The sequence below is a fragment of the Pongo abelii genome, chromosome 11 (assembly GCF_028885655.2).
Source record: "Pongo abelii isolate AG06213 chromosome 11, NHGRI_mPonAbe1-v2.0_pri, whole genome shotgun sequence".
NCBI classification, from domain to species: Eukaryota; Metazoa; Chordata; class Mammalia; order Primates; family Hominidae; genus Pongo; species Pongo abelii.
In genome coordinates this window covers 73,070,200-73,092,002 of record NC_071996.2, presented here as the reverse complement: position 1 = coordinate 73,092,002, position 21,803 = coordinate 73,070,200, and the positions used below count along the sequence as shown (strand labels likewise).

Genomic DNA, 21,803 nt, shown 5'->3' with positions numbered 1-21,803 from the left:
TCCTCATGGAGGAGATTTTTTCTGGTTCCTGCCCCAAGGCAATAACTCTGTCCCCATCTCCTTTTTTCCTGGCCTCTTACCTAGACCTTGTTCTCACTTCCTGCACCTTCCTTCTGGCTTTGGCTATTTCTATTTCTGGCAGCAGTGCTTCCAAATATACCATATTAGAATATTTGGTATCCCTGATCTTTCTCCTTTATTATTTGCTCAGATGTGATTTTTTAAAATCCTGTCTTTCTGCCTCCTTCTGGTTGACTCCTCCATCTCAGGTATCACCTTTCCACACCCAGCTTGGTGTCACCCTTGTCTCTCCATTCCTTTCAAGTGGCCAAGTAAACATTTCTAGCTGCCTCAAAGTAAATTAAAGAGACACAGGCCCTTCCTCCAAGGAGCTCACATTCTAATACACAAAGTAAGAATAAAAAGAGATTAAAGATATGAAAGCACCTGAAACTTTTAAGGGGATGTGTCAGTTTGACTAGTGATATCCCAAAATTCATGTCCATTCAGAACCTCAGAATGTGACTTTAGTTGGAAACAGGGTTTTCGCAGATGTAGTTAATTAAAAATGAGGTCATACTGGATGAAGGTGGGTCCTGAAGCCAATGACTGGTGTCCTCATAAACAGGCCATGTGAAGACACAGAGAGACTCAGTGAGAATGCATATGACAATGGAAACTGAGAGTGGAGTGATGGGTCTACAAACCAAGGAAGGCCAAGGATTGCCAGGAACCAACAGGAGACTGGAGAGAGACTTGGAACAGACTTTCCGTCAGAACCTCCAGTAGAAACCAATGTTGCTGACACCTTGATGGATGTCTAGCCTCCAGAACTGTGACAGAATAAGTTTCTGCTGTTTTCAGCTACACAGTTTGTGGTAATTTGTTATGGCAGCCCTAGGAATCTAATTTTGGGGTTGGGGAGTGGCATGACAGATGTTAAGCACTGAAATTCGAAGAAAGAGAAGGAAAAGATCAAGCTGAAAGGTATGTACTTTCAGCTTGATTTGGCTGGGGGGTGCGGGGAAAAATTGGGTGGGAAGAAAAGCTCCATTATTTTTATTTAACAATTATCACACATATGGATTATTATGTTCCATGCATTGTTCTCAGCCCTTTACAAACATTAACTCATTTAATCCTCATAGTAACCGTAAAAGAGAGCGACTACATTATTCCCATTTTATAGCTGAGGAAATTGAGACAAGGGGAGGTTAAATGACTTGCCCAAAGTCACACAGCTGTAGACTGGCAGAGCCAGGATTTGAACCCAAGCACAAAATTTTTTCCTAAAGTCTGAACTCCTAAATATTACATGATGCAAGTCATTTATTTAAACATTTAAAAATAATAATCCCTATTCTCCTTTTTTTTCCCCTTTATAAATGAAAGTAAAAAAATCAGACCTTTGTTACATTCTTTCATGTGCTTGGGCCTCTAATGGTCCCACAGACTAGCTGCTGCAGAAAGAGGCTCTGGCCTGGCCTGGCATTTAGTGACCCACCCAAAGGACAGATCAGGCATTGTTTCAGCAGAGACACTGTCCTGGTAGGTTTCCTGGTTGGTGATCTAGGCTGGGTAAACGTTCCTGCCCTCATAACGGGCCTGGCAAACGGCACCCACTGTATCTGGCAGAGAAGGCGTATACGGATGAGGCACAAAAGCCCAGGCTTCCCCTCCTAACCGCTGCTGGCAGATTTTACAAGGAGCCAGTGTGGTTTCTGGCTTGGACTGACAGCTGGTCATCAGCCATCTTATCAGAATATAAAGGATAAAGAGGCCAACTTGTGGGAGGTCTGACAGGCAAATGCCACCAAAAGCAGCACCAAGAAAGTTGGATTCTTAAAGAATAGAATCTCATTGACACATTTTTTTTTCTACAGCCCTATAAGAAATCCTGGCCTCCATCTCTACCACACAAAACAAGTCTAGTAATTTCAGGCCTCTGAAAGCATTTTCCACTTTGATTATCCAGTACTTAATTCCAGTCATTATCCCAGTTAAACTTTGACTGAGTTCAAAGAAAATCTTCCCTGGTAACTGTTTTCCCCAACCTGGAAGCCAGGGAGGGAAGTTTTCCATTATCCTAGAAATCAGTTTCTTGCTTGTCCTGGAACAGCATTGTCTGGGGAATTCCCCTTCCTGCTGATCATCTAGGGACCGTCAATCCATTCTCTTCTGACTCCCACCAGCTTCAGGATTTCTTTCTTAAAATTTATGTCCTGCCTGCTTCTGGTAGCTTCATAGACTGTTTGCTTCTTGTGGCTGTGTTAAGTGGCCCAGTTTTGTATTCCTTTCAAGCCTGGGCCAGAGTGGTCAGTTTGATTCCATGTAAGACTGCTCCGTCTTGATGGGAAAAAAAAATTTTGTGGGTACCCCAAAAGAATCTAGCAGACTGTTCTGCACAGACAGGATGTTGAGAAAATGTTCAGAAGGAACGACAGCAAATAAGGATTAGGAAGTCTGGATTATAGGAGATTTCCTAGCTTCTATCTGTAAAATGAAGCAAGATTCCTAGCCTACTTCTCAGGGTTACTATAGTGATAATTACGGGAAGTAAGGTGTGTGAAAGTGCTTTGAATAGACTATAAATTGCTATGCAAAAGTATAAAATAACTATACCTGTCAGCTAATCAAAAAGAAAACAACTTCCTCCACCTCTAGGATCATTCCTGCTCCTACAGTTCTGGTTTCCTGTGAAGCAAAGTTATTTACTTTACTATACATTTTCCTTAAAAGGAAAATGCTCTAAGGCTGGGCGCGGTGGCTCACGCCTGTAATCCTAGCACTTTGGGAGGCCGAGGCAGGCGGATCACGAGGTCAGGAGATCGAGACCATCTTGGCTAACACGGTGAAACCCCGTCTCTACTAAAAATACAAAAAAAAAAAATTAGCTAGGAGTGGTGGCGGGCACCTGTAGTCCGAGCTACTTGGGAGGCTGAGGCAGGAGAATGGCATGAACCTGGGAGGTGGAGTTTGCAGTGAGCTGAGATGGCACCACTGCACTCCAGCCTAGGCAACAGAGTGAGACTCCATCTCAAAAAAAAAAAAAAAAAAAGGGAAAATGCTCTAAATGTTTATAGCAGCTTTATTCATAATCACCAAGAACAGGAAACAATCCAATTGTCCTTCAGCTGGTAAATGAATAAAATTGTGGTACATCCATACACTGAAATTCTGCTCAGCAATGAAAATAAATGAACTACTAAAAAACGCAACATGCAGATGAATCTCAGAAGCATTATGCTAAGTGAAAAAAGCCAGACTCAAAAGTTTCACACTGTATGACTCCATTTACAGAGTCAAGACTATAAGGACAAGACTCTGGAAGAGGTAAGACTATAGGACAGAAAACCCATTAGTGGTTATCAGGGGCTGAGGGTGAGGGGGGGTGGATGTCAAGAAGGGCATAAGGGAACTTTTTGGAAATGTTCTTTTTCTTGATTATGGAGGGGATCTAGTTTTCTCAAACTGAATTTTACTGTATGTAAATTATACTTAATAGACTTTTAAGAATTTACTAGAATTTTAAAAAATAAGGCCTCCTTTTCTTCAAACTGGATCTATTCCTAGAAAGCAGTAATAGATTTGCTTCTAATCCATCAGAGGAAAGAGTCTGATGGGGAGAGCCTTGCTGTTGATGAGGGACTTTTCACAACCATTTGCATCATTGACCATAGCTGGTTTTGACACTAAGCACTTGGCTCAAAGTCTATGAAATTAGCAGGCTCTAGTTACTTGTACATCTCAACCGTCACAACTTTATTGACGAGAATGGCTACCAGCTGTCACCCTTGCCTCTGCTTCTGTATTTGGTGATTCAGACTTCATGGCCACAGCAAATCAAACCGTGATCCTGCTATGGCTCATCGTGTTGAGGTTTGAACTCCTGGCCAAACGGCTGTCGTTCAGCTGTTAGGCTGCCAATCACCCGTCACTGTGGGTTAAACATGATAGGTACACCAAGATCTTCCAACTCTTCAGACATCTGAAAGGCAACTTGCTTTCCACACCAGAAGGCAACAAATCTGGGTGATATTTAGCTCCTAGATTTTAGAATTTCTGGCTTTACAGAAGCAGGGTGACAAGGGAACTTGCTATCTTTCAGAACAAGTTGCAAAAGGGCCTCAAACTAGTGAGGGGGACAAATGATGTCAGGAGCACACCTAAGTCTTAACAACTTTGAGGTTCCTGAAAATTTTATATACACAAACGAATCAAGGTTTCAGCATGAATGGAGCACAGCTCTTCGCAAAAAAACAAAAACAAAACCACTTGAAATCTCTTACATGTTATTGTTGTATTCTATTTTTTCCCTGTCAAATAAATAAGACGTAAGTTAAGACTTGGAAAATTCTTTTTATGAAGATTTTACTGTAATCGAATTTGAGATTTGACAGGTACTATTTTTCTCCAGAAATGAAAGAAATTGTTTCATCTTTTTGAAGTTACAGCATTTTGTTTTTGTTTTTTGAGACGGGGTCTCACCGTGTCACCCAGATTGGAGTGCAGTGGTGCGATCTTGGCTCACTGCAACCTCTGCCTCCTGGGTTCATGCAATCCTCCCCGCTCAGCCTCCCAAGTACCTGGGATTACAGGCGTGCGCCACCATGTCCAGCTAATTTTTGTGTTTTTAGTAGAGATGGGATTTTGCCATATTGGCCAGGCTGGTCTCAAACTCCTGACCTCAAGTGATCCACCCACCTCGGCCTCCCAAAGTGCTGGGATTATATGCTTGAGCCACTGTGCCCAGCCTGAAGTTACAGCATTATTATGTCCTCCATAGAAGAGTATTTCACAGACTTTTCCCACCCCCGCCCCCAGTGAAGTTCACATTTAGGAAGGGAGTACAGAGAGGGAAGTAACATTTCATTTAGTGAATACGTACCATGTGCCAGGTACTGTGCAGGATGCTTTGCATATATTACCTGCTATCATTTTCATAGCAGTCCTGAGGATTAGGCCTTAATGAGTCCCATTTTACAGCTGAGGAATCTAAGGCTCAGCAGTTAAGGAACTTTCCCCAAACTACATGGCAAATGGCAGCATAGCCATCATTTAACTTTCATTGTTTGACTCTAAACTCCACATGCCTAGGACAGTATTTTAACTCTTTCCAAAGCTTTGACTGGTACCTTATGTCTAATGTGTCATATTCAAGATGGAAACCAATGGCAGGGCATGGTCTACTGGAAAGAGCACCGAGTGAAGGCTCTGAAGAGGGCTCTGAAACCAGTGTTTAAACTTGCAGAACACATAAGGGGAGACACAACTTATTTAACTCTCTGTGCTCCTGGTTCCTCTGTTAAGAGGTAAAACAAAGTCTGCCTTTCTATTTCCAAGAGTCTTTTGAAGAAAAATAGCATGATCATTCTTGCCATAGCCCAGTTAGCTTTCCCCTAAATGTTTCTTTACTATTGTGTAGTTACAGTCTAAACAACTAATAAAAGTTATAAAATGTGATAACGTATTTTACGATTCTACATGAAATTTTTTTAAAGACGTAAAGACAACTCGAGTATGTAATTGATCATAATAATGTTGTTTCATTCCGTGTTGAGGTGGCAAAGATACCTTTTCAGGCACCACTTCTTTGCGGCCGAGTCTGGAATGCTAAACAAGGTTCATAATGGAGAAAACTGATTCCAGATTGTAGGCTCTAACCACTGGCATCCTCCGAAGTTATAATATCGAGTCCTAGGGGTACCTACTGTTGCACAAAAGTTTCATCTTAAGCATACTTGTGCCATGCCAGTACGATGTTGGGCACGAGTGGACCTCCAGCCCACAATGACTTTGCAGCTTCCTCTCTGTGCATTAGGTAAACGGTATTCTGCCCTCTGGCTTATTTAATCCTAGCATGGGCAATAATTTTATTCCATAGCAAAGGAGATTCCTGTGCATTCCAAGCTATGCCATGACAAAAATTCTATGGTTTGTGCCAAAGAGAGATTTGGCAGAGCTCATTTCTTGTCAGAAACCTCGAAGCCACAGGCCATCCTCTCTCTGTACTACACCACTTGCTCTAAGCCTTGTCACAGACAAGGTATGTTTTCCTAAAGTAAACCACAATGCTTGCCCCCTAGACATTTTCCCCTACAAGATATGTTAAGCCTGCAGCTGTCAGAAATCAGCCCCAGGCCAGGCACAGTAGCTCACACCTGTAATCCCAGCACTTTGGGAGGCTGAGGGGTGTGGATCACTTGAGGTCAGGAGTTCGAGACCAGCCTGACCAACATGGTGAAACCCCATCTCTACTAATAAAAGAGCTGGGTGTGGTGGTGTATGTCTGTAATCCTAGCTACTCGGGAGGCTGAGGCAGGAGAATCCCTTGAACTCGGGAAGGGGAGATTGCAGTAAGCCAAGAACGCGCCATTGCACCCCAGCCTGGGTGACAGAGCGAGACTCCATCTCAAAAAAAAAAAAGAAAAAGAAGAAACAAAGCCCCACTTTCTCAAGTATGGGAGAGCTAGGGAAACCAAGATAGCATGAGAGTGAAGTGAGCAGGATCCCTCGCCTAGGACTGAAGGGCATCCTGTCTTGTATTAAACAAAGGTTTAGAAGATGGGGGGGTAGGGGGATGGGGAGGGCTAGTTTGCAGTTCACAGTGCATCTCAAGCTCAGGTGCACCAGGTAAATTATTTCCCCCAGATGTTTCATTGCTATTCTGTGGATATGTGGATATGGAAAACACCAGGAAAAGAGAAGAAGCTGCCTCCTGCCCTATGGCCAAGAAGAGTTTGGATCTTGTCTTCTCTCACACCTGTGCTTCCTCTGATAAAGAATGTCAGTTTGAGGAATTAAGCTTTTGTGTGAAATGACCAGGGATCTAAGAAATAGAAATGAAATGAGTGAAGAAAAAGTGAAATAGAGGTAGAACTACAAATAGAGACACAGAAAAGTGTGACAGAGGGCATGCTTGTTTTCCTTCTGTTTGTTCAAAATGGACCTTTTCTCTCAATGGTGCATTTACTTACAGTCCCCCTCTTGTTTGGCTTGGGATCCACAATCTACTTATGTACAGCTTTAGCAGGATGAAAAATATCTACTACAGTCATTTTTACCTTCAAGAAGCATGGGTCATTTCAATGCATACCCTTGGCTGTGTTTTATAATAACTTGTACTCTTTGTATTGTTTTAGATTTTACAGAGCTCCTTTCCAATGAGTGTTGGCAAAATACAGAGTACTTGATTTATTCAAACAGCATTCCTTTGAGGGAAAGCATATTTTAGAGTGCTCTGTATTGGAGTTGGAGAATTTGAAGCCCCAAATTAAATCTCATTGTCTTACCACGGGAGCCCTAGCATAAAGTAGGTGCTTAACAGATAGTAGTTAAGTAAGTGAATGAAAGAAATATCCCAGTTTAAATATAGTTGTCCTGCACATGTAGGGATATATCGGGAAATTTAGTTCTAGGAAATTACAACCACCTAATCATTGCCAACCCACTGACGATGCTAAAGGAAACAGCCTTTTAAACAGCCTTTTGAAACGGCTAGGAGAAAACCTTGCACTGAAAGAGTTTAAAAGTTCAGGCAGTTTTATACACCAAAAACTTGGTTCTATTACAAAGTAGGGTCAGGCTGTCTGGATACGATGTTTGCTTTCTCTTCTGGTAGCAGCATTTAAAGCAACTCTGCTCTGCACGCATCACATGATGTGCCCAGTGGTTCCCAGCTGCAGTGGCTTAAAATGCCTGTTCACAGGCTCAAGGAAGGCACCCTGCCAGCCTTGTCAGAGTCCCTGCTGATGCTGGGAAAAGCACTCTCCCCAAAGAGCATCAGAGGAGAAATGGCCGTCACTGTTACAGCTATTGTTATCTTCTGATAACATCTGTGTTGTTGGCAGGGCCAAGGCGGGGAGTATGTAGGAAGCTGATCCAACAACAGAGAGAAAGAGAAAATAGCAATTTCCACAGCACTGAAGCAATTAGATGAAAATGTCCTGTAAACTAGTGGCTCTTCCGACTCCTCTGTGTGTGTGGGGGGAGAAGCAGTGAGGTGCTGGAAGACCACTCCTCCTGGGAGATGCTTCCAGCCCCTAGGGCTCCACTGTCACCTATTCAAAGGGCATTTCTCCTTTGAGACAGGGAGGACCGCAACTTTGCTCTCATCTAAAACACATATCCTGAATTAGAGGGGCAGTTTTAAAGCCAGTGCTTTAGAAAAATTAATGAATGAGACACTACATGTAGGTGTTTAATAAAGTTCCCTGCAGTTTGTTTGTTTTGATAATTTTCACTGAGGAATGTAAGCTTTTTTTGGTTGAATAAATGTAGTTAGGTCCAATTTCTGAAACATAAGGTAATTTAAAAATATAGTAGATTAGCAATGGAATCAAGGTCACTGTTAGCTTTTACTTAGAATACACCATCTATTTGAACACTAATATGTACAGTTTTTTTCAGATTTTAACAAAGTATGTATTTTAATTATTTGGCATTTAAAGGAATGTGTTTTCCTGTGGCAAGAACCCATTGTCAGAATTAACCAATATAAAAAACAATGAAACGTGCCACTTCTTGCCAAGGTGATAGTCAGAGTTGCTTCCTACCTCCCCCAACCCCTCAGAAAAGAAACTGATGGATGATACCTTTGCTCAGGCTCCTTTACTTTCTCTTCCTCTCCCCTCTCCCCTCTCCTCCCTACATCTCATAAAGGCCCTTTATTGACTGTGCAGTGTTATACACATAGGAAATGTATCCTTGTGTACCCAGGGTATTTTTTTTCCGTTTGTTTTCTCTTCCAGCATTTGATTACTGGCTGGTGAACTGTTTGGGCCCACAGAGATCTCTAGACCACCAGCTCATGTATTTGAAAGGCATCTGTTTATTTTGAAAATGCAAATGTGGCCTACCTCAAAGACTGACAGGCAAGAAATGACCCACTGAGTTGGGGGAGAGGTTTCCAATCTGAAGCCCTGTCCCTCCCTCGATCACACCAAGACCACTGGCTGTCAGAACCACTGAAACCTGCTCCTGGAATCTGAATGAAGGGCCCACAATTAAAAATGAGCAATAATTAGCCAGGCAGATTATGTCTCACCCAGTTTAAAGTAATGATGAGGACATTTACCAAGGACTCTGAGCCTTTGAAATGGTGGCTCCTAGACTGAGGGCTGCCTGGAGGAGGGCCCGATAACAAGGACACAGAGTTCCTAATGGTGGCCGCCCAGTCCTTATGAGGAGAAAGCCTGGGAAGGTTAATACCCTGACTTTGATCTCTGTCAAGGCATACCAGCAAGAATTAATTTACATTTCAGATGAAAAAGGTTGACAGCATGAAAAGGCATCTTGTTTCTGGTATGTGAATGTGCCGTAATAGATCGGGAATTCTGAAAGGAAGTTCTGAGGAAGCTAAAGGGATAAGCCGCACGGCTGCTTTTATTGGGAAGGAGATGAAAGGAAAACAAATTTCAATATGCGCTGCTCTGTAGCAACATGTAGGCCAAATGCTTCCTAAATTTCAAGGGCTGCTCTTTTAAAAATATATAACATATCTTAGCAACACCACTTAAGAAAATACTATGGGCCAGAACTAGAAATACAAATGCATTCCACAGAATCTAAATTTCAAATGAAACGATTTGTTGAAAAAATGATAAATTAGAGAATAACCTTAGAAAACAACCGGAAATGGTTGTGCTATGATAACATCCCTAAGCCACTTCCTGCAGGCTCCTAAAGCAGGGAGCTGCTGTATCTGGGTCTGGTTCTACTCGGAAATGTCCTAGTGGGACGAAGAGAGGCTTGTAATGAGATTATGTTTGGAGAAGATCACAACCCCAAACAGAAAAGTCAGAATGAGTTGCTTTACTTCTTAGATACATGCAATTATGCCTTCAAATCTAAAGATAAGGAAAATATTCCCAAGTAAAAGTAAACTGCCCATAAAATTGCAAAGATTGCTACCCTATTCGTGCATCTTTACCACCAACAAAAACCAGCACAACAATTCCTGTCCATGGTGTTGGCCAAAGGGCAGATGCTGTCTGCCTTTGTTCTGGCTGCCACACTACTTCTAAGAGGGCAGAGGTGGTGTTGGTGCCACCTTCATGCCCATCTAAGCTGCTGCAGACTCTGTTAATGGAAGTTCCCAACATCACTTGATAGGCAAGAACACTTTGGCTGCAAGGCTAAGAAAGGGGAGGTGCTTGCAAGACTAAAGAAAAAGGAAGGCGCCCTTAAAGAAATGTGTTTTCTAAAGTTCTCCTGGGTGCTTGTAAGGCTAAAAAAAAAAAAAAAAAAAAAAAAAAAAAGGGAGACACCCTTAAAGAAATATGTTTTTTAAAGTTCCGCTGAGCAACATTATCCTTCCACGGTAGCTTCCCCATAGGTGCTCCACTGAAAAGTTACAATTATTACTATCCTGATAGCATGATGATGAAGCAGACCCATTTCTGTTTTACAGCAGTATTCACTTGGCATTAACAGAGTGCAAAACAGAGAGCACTCTAAAGATGATTTTCACTTAGGGAAAATTGGATTTATGATTCCTATATACTGAACTCAGTGGATCAACAATAAATAAGCTCAAGCAAGTTTAAATTTTAAAACACATGTTGGGCTTTGTACCAAACTGCAAGATCAGAAATCAGTTTGGTACCCTCTTTTAATGAGAGATCATGTGTGTGTGTGTGTGTGTGTGTGTGTTGGGAGGCAGGCAAGTAGGGAACAAACGATGCACTTTAAGTTCTCTCTTAAGCTGTAACAAGAATTGCATCCCTCTTCCTGGGGCTTTGAAGTTGTAGAGCTTAGAATTCCTAGGGGATGGTGTTAAAAGTTAACATTTGCATTTTAATAGCACCCTTTCCTCCCAACTATTTTAGTTTTGAATGAAGACATCAGGCTTCTACAGTGGTCTAAGAGTTCTGAGAAGTTTACTTGGAGCCAGGTTCTGGGCAGGGACCTCTTTGAAAAGGTTGCAGCTGTTTTATGTAAGAGTTTACTTCAAGCTCAGCTGTATGTGAAATCCTCTCTCTCTCTCTGCTGCTGAGTCTACCAGCCTGGCTATTTCTCTCATTCTGTCTCTAATTTCTTGTGGCTCCTGGAGCTCAGGGGCCTGTTTCTTCCAGAGCCTCGAGTAGGAATATGCAGTTTCAAACGAGGGAAGGAGCCCAGCCTGGCACCCACAGTGGACACTGCCATTTGCAGAAGAGCAGAGTGACTGAAGAGCCAGAGAGGGGACGGATGAGTCAGAAACCAGAGCTTACACCTCTCAGGCTGCCAACAGTAAGCTGAGCCATAACAGCCACCGTGTGCTCATGCCATGGGGCCCAGAGGACCATGGTAGCCACATATAAGCCTGGGTTTGGGAAACTCAGTTTGCTGGGAAACTCCCTGAGTGATTCCTCCTCTGTGATGCTAAGAAACAGGTCTTGCATATAATTAGAGAATTCCAAAATGGGAAGGCACCTTCTGGACCTTTTTAACCAGCGATCTCATTTAACAGATGAAGGACTCGTGACTCCGAGAGGGAAAGGGTTTTGTTCAGGTGGCAGTATGCGATGCTGACTCTATCCAAACGGCCTGTGTTCAAATGCTGGCTCTGCAACTGATGAACTGTGTGATGGTGGACAAGTCCCTTCACTTCTCAGTGCCTCAATTTCCTCCTCTATAATGTCAGGTATACAAGAGAACCCAGTCAGAGCATCCTTAGCCAAGTGTGGCAAACAGCAAATGCTCATGCTCACTGTTAGCATCATAGTTATCACACAAGGAGGGTCGGAACACTAGGACTCCTGTCTCCCAGAACTCTTGACTCATTCCAGTGCTCCTGAATTATTCACCTTTCAGCTTTTCTACATTCACAGGAAGTTAGTCACAGAATATTTTCAAGTGGACACTGTGAAAATGATGTTTTAATTACCTGCTTGATTATGAGCAGCAGACTCATTTCTTCTGTTGCTTATTTTCTTAAATTTCCTCCGAGCATCATATCCTCTCCAGGCTAAAAATATAAAACCATGTGCTAGGAATGACATTAATTTAAGAACGTGCCAGAGAATTGATATAAGCTGTTTTCTCCTCCAGTCTATTGCCCGTCTCATCCTCCCTCCTGCTTTCTCACTGAACAAAATAAGCAGAGGTACGTGATCTATGGCGAGAAGAGAGGCCTCTCTGTTCTCACAGCTTGGCTTTGAAGATGCTTCTGAGGGGTTGCTTTTGTTCAGGCAGTGATTTGTTCAGGCATTCTGGGTTCCACTGATGAATCACGTGGGACCCCTACTCCAGGTGAGATGGTTTCCTATCATTCTAATCCCTGGTGAAAGCCCTGTCTTCAAGACTTGAGGATATGATACGGGGGAGGGGTTTGGGAGGGATGGTAGAAAGGAACTGGAATAGCCTGACCCTTTCAAAATCTGTTATTTGGGAGAAAAATATAAATATGAAAGTTGAAGAAGAGAAAGAGCGGAGTCAAGGGAAATAGTAAGTAGCACAACACCGTCATTTGCTGTGAGTGAATTCTGTGCCGAGAGGTATGCTGAGGGAGAGGAAAGATGTGCAGTGGGAAGGGAAAAGGCACGGAAGAAAGGTGAAGAAAAAGAGAGAAAAGAGGAAGGGACTATCTGGGGCAAAGGTGGTAAGCCCTTTAGATACAAAACTGGGGCATTAAGCCACCCACGAGGAGCATAATGTCTCTTTGTTCCTCCCATCTCAGCATCACAACTCTCGAAGTTGCTGGGTGAGCTCATGAAGTCCAAAATAGACTGAGCCACATTAGGATTCTGGGTTATGAGAGCATAAGGGAAATCATCCACTTTGTTCAAGATCTGGTGCTTTCATAATCATTTATGTCTATTGCACAGGAACTTAAATGTTGTGTGTAACACTAATAACGCATATATGTAAACAAAGAGGCACTGACTAGGCAGGGCACATGAAAGAGATTAACAACCTGTTCCCTTGGTTTATAAGTTCCATCTGGACTAGAAAAGCCTTCTGGAAATGGCATTAGTAACTCTGGTACTGAACACCCGACCACAGACCTGCAGTGTATATTATCTCAGTCATTCTGGGAGATGCGGCACATATCTGTGTGACTGGGGCTTTACATCACTGGTCCATTTATACTGCCACTATCTATCCTGTCACTCATGTTGTAAAGACTTGTTTGCTTACCTGCAGGTCAGGGACCATGGCAGTTGTTGGGGCTCAGATAGTAATTTTCCAAAATACGCTGCTTTGAACTTCAAACTTAGAGCACCTGGGTAGCAGCAAATGCAGGGAAGGGCTTTCTCTGAACTCTCCCTATCTATTAAAGGCAAGCTCCTCCAGAAGACATTCAACTGTGTGAATCCCTTCCCCAGATATCTCCTCAACCAGGAGAAACTGATGCATACCCCAGGAAGGAAGACTGGAGTAAATATCACCCAGAGGTCAGAGGAACTTTGTCCCAGGCTATTGCTGTTCTTTAGGCCCATTCATTTCCCTTGTAAACCTTTGAATCTTCCCTTAAAATTATCTACATCCTCCACTTCCCTCTCCCCTGTGAAGAGGGTATTTAAGCTTCAACCATCTGGCCTTTGAGTTTCACACTTTTTATGACTTGCATGTTAATAAATTTGTATGTCTTTTCTCCTGTTAATCTGTCTTTCTCAGTTTGTTTTATAGACTCAAATTATCAAACCTTCAGGACACGGACAGAAAGTTTCTTTCACCCCTACACAGTCTTGCTCATGGCTGTGATTTCAGCACCTGGCACAGAACCTGTGTAGTAGGCACTTGATACACATTTCATACACATTTGCTAAAGCAAGGAAGGAAAGAAGGAAGGAAGGAAGGAAGGAGGGGAGGGAGGGAGGGAAGGGAGAAGGAAGGGAGGGAGGGAGGGAAGGGAGAAGGAAGGGAGGGAGGGAGGGAAGGGAGAAGGGAGGGAGGGAGGGAAGGGAGAAGGAAGGGAGGGAGGGAGGGAAGGGAGAAGGAAGGGAGGGAGGGAGGGAAGGGAGAAGGAAGGGAGGGAGGGAGGGAGGGAAGGAGGGAGGGAAACCACTTAGAAGAGAAACAGTTGAGTATTCCCCAGTACTTAATGACATGCCAATACCCAGGGCAGTATTTATGAGAGCTGGACCATTTACCTGACTGGATGGCAATGGCTCCCTTCTCTCTCTTCTCTCTGACTCTTTTGTATTTCCTGGCTCCAAGCCACCCCTTGGTATATGCCTGTAGCACAACCACTCTGCCTATGACTTCTCGAAGCAGCACATTTAATTGCTCAACATGGTAATATTTGAGAAAAACCTGAAATGAGACATTAGTTTTAGCATTACATATGGGTTCCTCAGCAGAAATTCACTCCACTACCGCATATTCTAAATGAAAATATTAAAACAATGATATAAATAAAGTTTATAGCGATGTGACTTATGCTCACATTACTGACTTCATGGGGGTAAATACAATTCTCCTTCTAAGATTGAGCCAATCCTTGATAATTGATATAAACAGATGATGAGGTCAACAGGGTTTTAGCGATTCCAAATGCTCTCCAGGCCTGTCTCATGTCAGTCAGGAGTTCATTTTCTCAGTTTGAGCTCTATCTACTCTCTTTCCCCATAGCCTCTGATAAAGGTACTAACCAAGAGGACTGACCCAGCCAACAGTGGAAGTTCAGAGGGCGAGGTACCTGGATGATCCACAGTGATCTGTTGAGGAGGAGCAATGCTGCCATCGACTCTCAGGCTGAGGCTGGTTTTATAAGGCAATCAGGATAGACCATAAAAACCTGGGATCCTATGGGGACGTGATGTTCTCCCACATGAAAAGCTACAGATGCTGAGACTAATAATCAGGCTATGCAGCAAATAACATGAGTCCCGTGAAAAAATGGACAAAATTCTACTAGAAACTCATCACTGCCATTAATATGATTTGTGTATTTACATGTGGTACTGGAATAAGCAGCATTGAGAAAAGAAACATTTTTAAATGAGCTCAAAGATCTCATTCTAAAAATGCTAAATGGCTCTCAAATTACACACAGAACAGGAGGCAAACCCTCCTCCTCTGCTCCCTAAGGTCCCCAACCTCTTGACTTAAGACCAGCAGAGATCATTGTTAGGTTGGAGTCTTGTTTGCTAAGCTACACAACTTACAGAGCCATTCATGCCAGTGACATCACTGACAAGAGACAAATCATACGGGACAATTTGAACAATAAAGAACGAACTACCTTTGTTTTTCCCAGCACCCAGTGATCTAATCTGGACTTTTCCAAGATAGCCACACAGCTCTCTTTGCTAGCAAGAGGTGTTTGATGTGCTCTGAATGCCAAGTAATAATACCTGCAAAATAAAACAGTTAAGTGAAGCATTTTCAGTCATCATTTGACTCAGCATAGAAGAATTACTCGGGACCATTGACAACCTTGTTTTTTAATAGTAAATATTTGTCGAGCACCAATAATAGCATAGTAGGTAGTAAAAGATACAAAATTTATACTTATGAACTTGGCTCTTCCTTACTTTCATATGTTCTGCAATGTATATTTATTTCCCTTTTAATGTTGCTTTGTAATTCATATTCAGTGCATACTTGGTGTCTAGTGCATTCAAAATCAAAATAATCTTTTTAGAAAGCTGAAATTTAGACAACTCTCCTAATGAAAGTAATACTCCTAAATATTAGTATTACTATTATAAAAAATAAATTCCATTGTATATATTTTGACTCTGCTTTGCAAAGTCCCATCTAAAGCAATTTGTAGATAGCAGAAGTGATGACAGCCTAACACTACTGATTCTGCTGAGCTATTCATCTTACTCAGCGTATAGAGGAGGTGTATTTTCTTGATACAATCATGAAAACCACATTTGTTTTCTTAAATTACTTCATTTTAGTGATCTTCTAAACTTTCAGATTAAAGAGTTTCAAAGAACATTGTAGTGAAGGAAAAGTATCTTTTTTTTTTTTTTTTTTTTCTGAGGCAGAATTTCGCTCTTGTTGCCCAGGCTAGAGTCCAGTGGTGCCATCTCGGCTCACTGCAACCTCTGCCTCCTGGGTTCAAGCGATTCTCCTGCCTCAGCCTCCCGAGTAGCTGGGGATTACAGGCATACGCCACCACATCCAGCTGATTTTGTATTTTTAGTAGAGACGGGGTTTCACCATGTTGGTCAGGCTGGTCTTGAACTCCTGACCTCAGGTGATCCACCCGCCTTAGTGTCCCAAAATGCTGGGATCACAGGCGTGAGCCACCTTGCCCAGCCAGGAAAAATATCTTTTCCTCACCCATCCAAGTTCACAGCTGAGGCCCCTAGAACAAGAGACAGATAAACAAGAGAAATGCGTACCAATTCATTTAACGTAAGTTTTAAGTGACACAGGAGCCTTCATGAGGAAATGAAAACCTGAAGAAACAATTAGACTTGTGTATTTCTTTTCTTTTTTGAGACTGAGTCTCACTCTGTTGCCCAGGCTGGAGTGCAGTGGCGTGATCTCAGCTCACTGCAAGCTCCGCCTCCCGGGTTCGCACCATTCTCCTGCCTCTCAGCGTCCCGAGTAGCTGGGACTACAGGCGCCCGCCACTGTGCCCGGCTAATTTTTTGTATTTTTAGTAGAGACAGGGTTTCACCATGTTAGCCAGGATGGTCTCAATCTCCTGACCTCATGATCCGCCCACCTTGATCTCCCAAAGTGCTGGGATTACAGGCGTGAGCCACCGCCTGTATTTCTATGCCAACTTTGATGAAGAAGTGGATGATGGTGGAGAAACAGAATTGAAAAAAGAGTTTATTACCCTAATGGTAATTAACTGAGGAAATTTAGCAAGACCTGTTTGTTCAGATTCTTCTCTGTGTCCCTGTGTCTTCAGAGATACAAATGTTCCTTTTCTCTGGGTATAGGAAGAGTACCTTTCACATGTGGGTCTTATGAACTGCTTCAGGGCAGAAGAGCAGGAGAAGGTGAGAGTGAACTTCCTGCCTCTGCTATTTTCTCAAATGCTACAGTGCCATATTTTGGGGTAGTGTGTCCTGAACTCCATCATTACCAAGAGTTTTTTCCTCGCCTTTCCTTTCTTCTCCTTTATTCTCCCTGTTTTTAAAAAATATAACTTGTTGAGGCACCAGGCATAGTGGCTTATTCCTATAATCCCAGTACTTTGAGAGGCCAAAGTGGGAGGATCACTTAAGCCCAGGAGTTCAAGACCAGCCTGGGCAACATGGCCAAATCCCGTCTCTGCAAAAAATTTAAAAAATTAGCCAGGCATGGTGACATGTGCCTGTAGTCCCAGCTACTTGGGAGGCTGGAGCCCAGAGTTTGGGGCTGCAGTGAGCCATGATCACACCACTGCACTCTAGCCTGGGTGACACAAGGAGATCTTGTCTCAAAATTAAAAAATATACATATATATAAATATGTATTTTATATATTATACATATATATTACATATAACTTTTTGAATATATTATCCTTTTAGAAAATCTCACCTTAGTTTTTCTTTAGAAAACTTGCAAGGCATTTTTTTCTCTGCTCTTTGCTGCCATCTATAATTAAGTTCAACCCCTTGAAAACTTTGAAATAAACTTAATTTCTTTGTCAAAGGATTTTCCTGCCATTCCTCAAACGAGACTAATCTGATATTTTGAAATTACTTTTAAATATAGAGCTGTTTTTACTTTTTAAAATGTGAAAGATATCCCTCCCCCCTGCCAAATATATCCATATCTTCCTGTTTATGGAAGAATAAGCGTACCTAATTAGTACTTGACTCATTCAACTTTATCTTCCTGCAACAAGATTATTTTGCAAGTTAGGATATAATGCTGAATTTGCTGGAAACATTTGCATTCAGAAACCCTGGGACTGTTTCCAAGGCTCTGAATCTCTGTTTCCACCTTTGGCGAGGAGCGGCAGTGCTGTCTGAACATGAACAGTAGCCAAGACCAGATGATGCTAGATCATTTGGCAGAACCCAGGAATCTGCTCATAGCAGATATCTTCCGGAGCTAAGTGGGAGGAGGGAAAGCCAGGAGTCAAGCTTAGACCTTTCTCTGGACAGTTCATGGCATCAGCACAGATTCTTCAGCCCCAGGTTCTCCAGGACTGTAGTTTTGGTTATGATTTCTCTGACTTGGCTTTGGCCACGGCAAAAAGATTGTGTCATGGAGCACATAGGGATAGTGGGAATGGCTGGCAAATCTATTGCGGTGAGAAAAGTCAATGGTAAAATCAGGATTTCCTATACTTTTAGGACCAGCCATTTACAACATGAGCTCCACTGGCTTTAAGTAGCCCAGGCTTGCTTATGGTGAATGCTCAGTGTTACTGGTGATGAAGTATTTAAAGAATCTGATGAATGACCAGCACCTTGAAAGATATAAGTGGAGTGCAAGATATGTTCCAGTTCACCAATCAAAGATTTATACTTATTTTTCGGACATCTATGGGTGTTTTTTTTTAGCAACTGTTAGTTTCTAAGTAGGCAGAATGTATTCTGAACATTAATATTAGAACTTAACTTTGATTTTCAGTCCATCAACCAAAACATCTTAATTTATTATGATAATAATATTCATATCTACCTTAGTTCAGAAAGACATGGGTAACAGTACTATATGTAAAGAGGTAGTTTTCAAAATATAGTGAAGAAACATGTAAGTGACATATCTATAGTAATCAAGTAAGAAAAGCATAATATGTTTCCTTCATGGAATAATTTTGGATTCTAGCAGGCACCATGGTGATAAATCACTTTGAGCTCCTGTGTACTTCAATGTAAAGGCTAAGCTGAAAGGAACCAAGCCAAGAGGGCCATCAGGAAGGGAGAGTTTTCTGGAAAGATCCATTTTACCCCTTTCCTGAAGCAGCATGATGAGTTAAGCAAAAGATATGCAACAGCAAAATAATAAATGTAAAAGTCTGTCTTGAGAATCTGCACACTTTAGGGCATTGCAAAAACCAGACTTCCCTGAGCTGCCTCTTCTAAGTAGAATTGATTTTATATATTGGAGTCTGAGCACTGAGTTCAGAGTCAGAAGATCTCTGTCTCTAACTGTGGGTGAGTCACTCACCTCTCTGTACATAACTTTCCACAGGTGGGAATAGGAACCAGATAAGTGGTTCTTAACTCTTATCTTGGGTAGGGAGAAGGACATGGGGCTCTAGGCTTTGTGAAAGTCTGGTAAAAGCTATACAAATTCTATCTTGGAAAATACTCTTAACACAATACATTGCATACAACGTCAAGAAATCCACAACGTCAAGAAATCCACGTAACTTTTTTTTCTTTTTTCTCTTTTTTTTTTTTTTTTGAGACACAGTTTAATTCTGTTGCCCAGGCTGGAGTACAGTGGTGTGATCTGGGCTCTCTGCAACCTCTGCCTCCCAGGTTCAAGCAATTCTTGTGCCTCAGCCTCCTGAGTAGCTGGGATTGCAGGCATGTGCCACCACACCTGGCTAACCTTTGTATTTTTAGTAGAGATGGGGCTTCACTATATTGGCCAGGCAGATCTTGAATTCCTGACCTCAAGTGATCTGCCCGCCTCAGCCTCCCAAAGTGCTGAGATTACAGGCATGAGCCAACGCATCTGGCCCCACATAACTTCTGATGGCCCTCAAGGACCAAAGAGCACTTCCTGCTGCAGAACTTTATGAAGACATAAATTTCCCAAGGCTTCATTTTATTAAAACATATAAGCTATCAAAATAGCAAGTATCCAGTTGAAAAATATCTCTATTCAAAAAATGTCATTTCATTTTCTGTCTAAAATGTTTTGTTGCATGGAATGCAGGCTGTTCAAGGAAGAGTTTTTAAATATAACAGGCAAAGCAGTTTGTTAGCAAAAGCAACAGGCAACTAGAGATACATCCTCCTGCATTTAAATTATGGAATCATAAACTGGAAGGATCTGTAAGATTCCAGGATATGTTTGTTTTATATTGCTGCATAACAAATTACTTCAAAATTTAATGCCTTAAAAACATATTTATCATCACACAGTTTCTGAGGGTCAGGAATTCAGGAGCAGCTTATTTCTGGCCCAGGGTCTCTCATGAGATTACAGTCCAGATGTCAGCCATGGCTGCAGTCATTTTAAAGCCTGACTGGCACTGGAGGATCCATTTCCAAGATGACTCACTCACATAGCTGTTGGTGGCAAGATTCCGTTCCTCACTGGCTGTTGGCAGGAGGCCTCAGCTCCTTGCCACATGGGCCTCTCCAGGGGACTGCCTGAGTCCTTTCATTATATAGAAGATGGCTTCCCTCAGAACAAAGCGTCTTGGGATTGCGGTGGGGGGCAGAGAGGGAGAGAAAGAGAAGAATTCACAATGTGTTTTATGGCCTAGGCTTAGAAGTGACATACTCTCATTTCTTCTATATTCTTCTATTCCTTAGAAGTGAGTCACTAAGTCCAGATCACATTCAATGGGAGAGGAATGAAGGGAAGAATATCAAATAATTTGTAGACATATGTTAAAGCCACCACAAAAGATCTCTCAAGCTCATCAAGTCTTCTATCTAGTAATGATAACAAAAACCACTCTCAATGATATAAAATGACTTATCCAAGATGACAGATTAAATGACAGAGGCTAAAATTATTATCCAAGGTCACCAATGTCCAGGTCATTAATATTTTTAAACAACTGACAAGACTCCAGCTAATGAAGTTTAATTTTTGATGCAAGGGGAAAAAAAACAAGACAGAGTAAAGTTAAATGCTACTTCTTGCCAGAAAGGAAAAGACTGATAAACTTGCCTACACAAAAATAAAATTTTCCTACCTAAAAAAAAAATCGCAGATTTGGGAAGAATTGATCTCTTTTAGTTTTTTAGCTTTTGTTTGTTTAGATATAATGGGTTTTCCATGTTACACTTTATTATGCTCTTTATAGAGAGGTCCCAACAAAATGCTATTGTTTGGAATGTAGGCACATCCCTCATCAAATCAATGGTGGTTAATTTCTTGGCTGACTGACTTAACTTGAAGAGTATTACCTTTGAGGGCAGAAGGGAGCTTTCATTTCCCTTCATTCTCCTTTCTTATGTTCTTTAGTGCAAATGAAGAAAAATCTTTGGTAAGACAGAGTAGGGAAACAGAGACTTTGTTAAATGCACCACAGTTGTCCTATGAGACCTGGTCCATGTCAGCAAAAACAAGATTTGTGGTCTTTGCTCTGGCTCCACTCAGAAGAATGTGAAGGACATAAGTCTGAGAAATTGTAACGACCAAACATTGCTTTTCCAGGATAGTGCCAGAAACAAAGTCTATCAGGTCTCCAAGAACTTCCAGGCTTTCCCCCAGAGGAAGCAGGACCTTAAAGAGAAGACAGGTAGGAGAGACTGAGGGCACTATGGAGAAGGAGTAAAGAGGGAATGTGGCCCTGGACTTTATTCAACATGAGCTCTGTATTTCTGAAAGACAACTTAATTATGGAGGAAAAGAAGTGTTTAGAAATTTTGGAATCTTTGTGTGTTCCTGATCAGTTGTCAGATTATTTCTTAGGTTGTTTTCGTTCATGTAAAGAACTAGTAGCTGACCTCTTTCAACACAACATGGGCAAAACTGAACTGAACTTAACTGATCAGACTTCAGACCCTACTACCACATGTCGAGAGCTACCACCTAGGCAGCTAGAATTTATAGGACAGAAAACTAGGAGAAAGCTAAAGATAAAGAGAACCCTGGAGATCTGTGGAGGATATCCTCAAGCATTCAGCAGAGTACTAACTGGCATATGCATACGAGGAAACTATCCAAGGCTGGAAAGAACCATCTGAGAGGATTAGAGGGAACAGTACCTAGTGCTTACAAAGGGCTGGCAATACCAGCTGCTTATGCCAGCCCGACCAGTTGACCTCA

At 42.0% G+C, this 21,803-nt stretch overlaps 1 protein-coding gene across 2 annotated transcripts in view; it reads right to left on the bottom strand.

Annotated features, from left to right (window-relative positions):
- The window catches only part of MYO3B (myosin IIIB), a 460,851-nt gene that overhangs the window by 137,480 nt on the left and 301,568 nt on the right, over window positions 1–21,803 (bottom strand). Inside the window, exons 25-27 of one of the 2 annotated variants that reach the window (XM_063712864.1) lie at window positions 15,173–15,284; window positions 14,079–14,241; window positions 11,870–11,950 (exon numbers count right to left, since the gene is read on the bottom strand). In XM_063712864.1, coding sequence (XP_063568934.1) covers window positions 11,870–11,950; window positions 14,079–14,241; window positions 15,173–15,284 — 356 coding nt within the window. The remainder of the gene's footprint in view (window positions 1–11,869; window positions 11,951–14,078; window positions 14,242–15,172; window positions 15,285–21,803) is intronic. The other variant, XM_063712865.1, reaches the window with a different exon arrangement.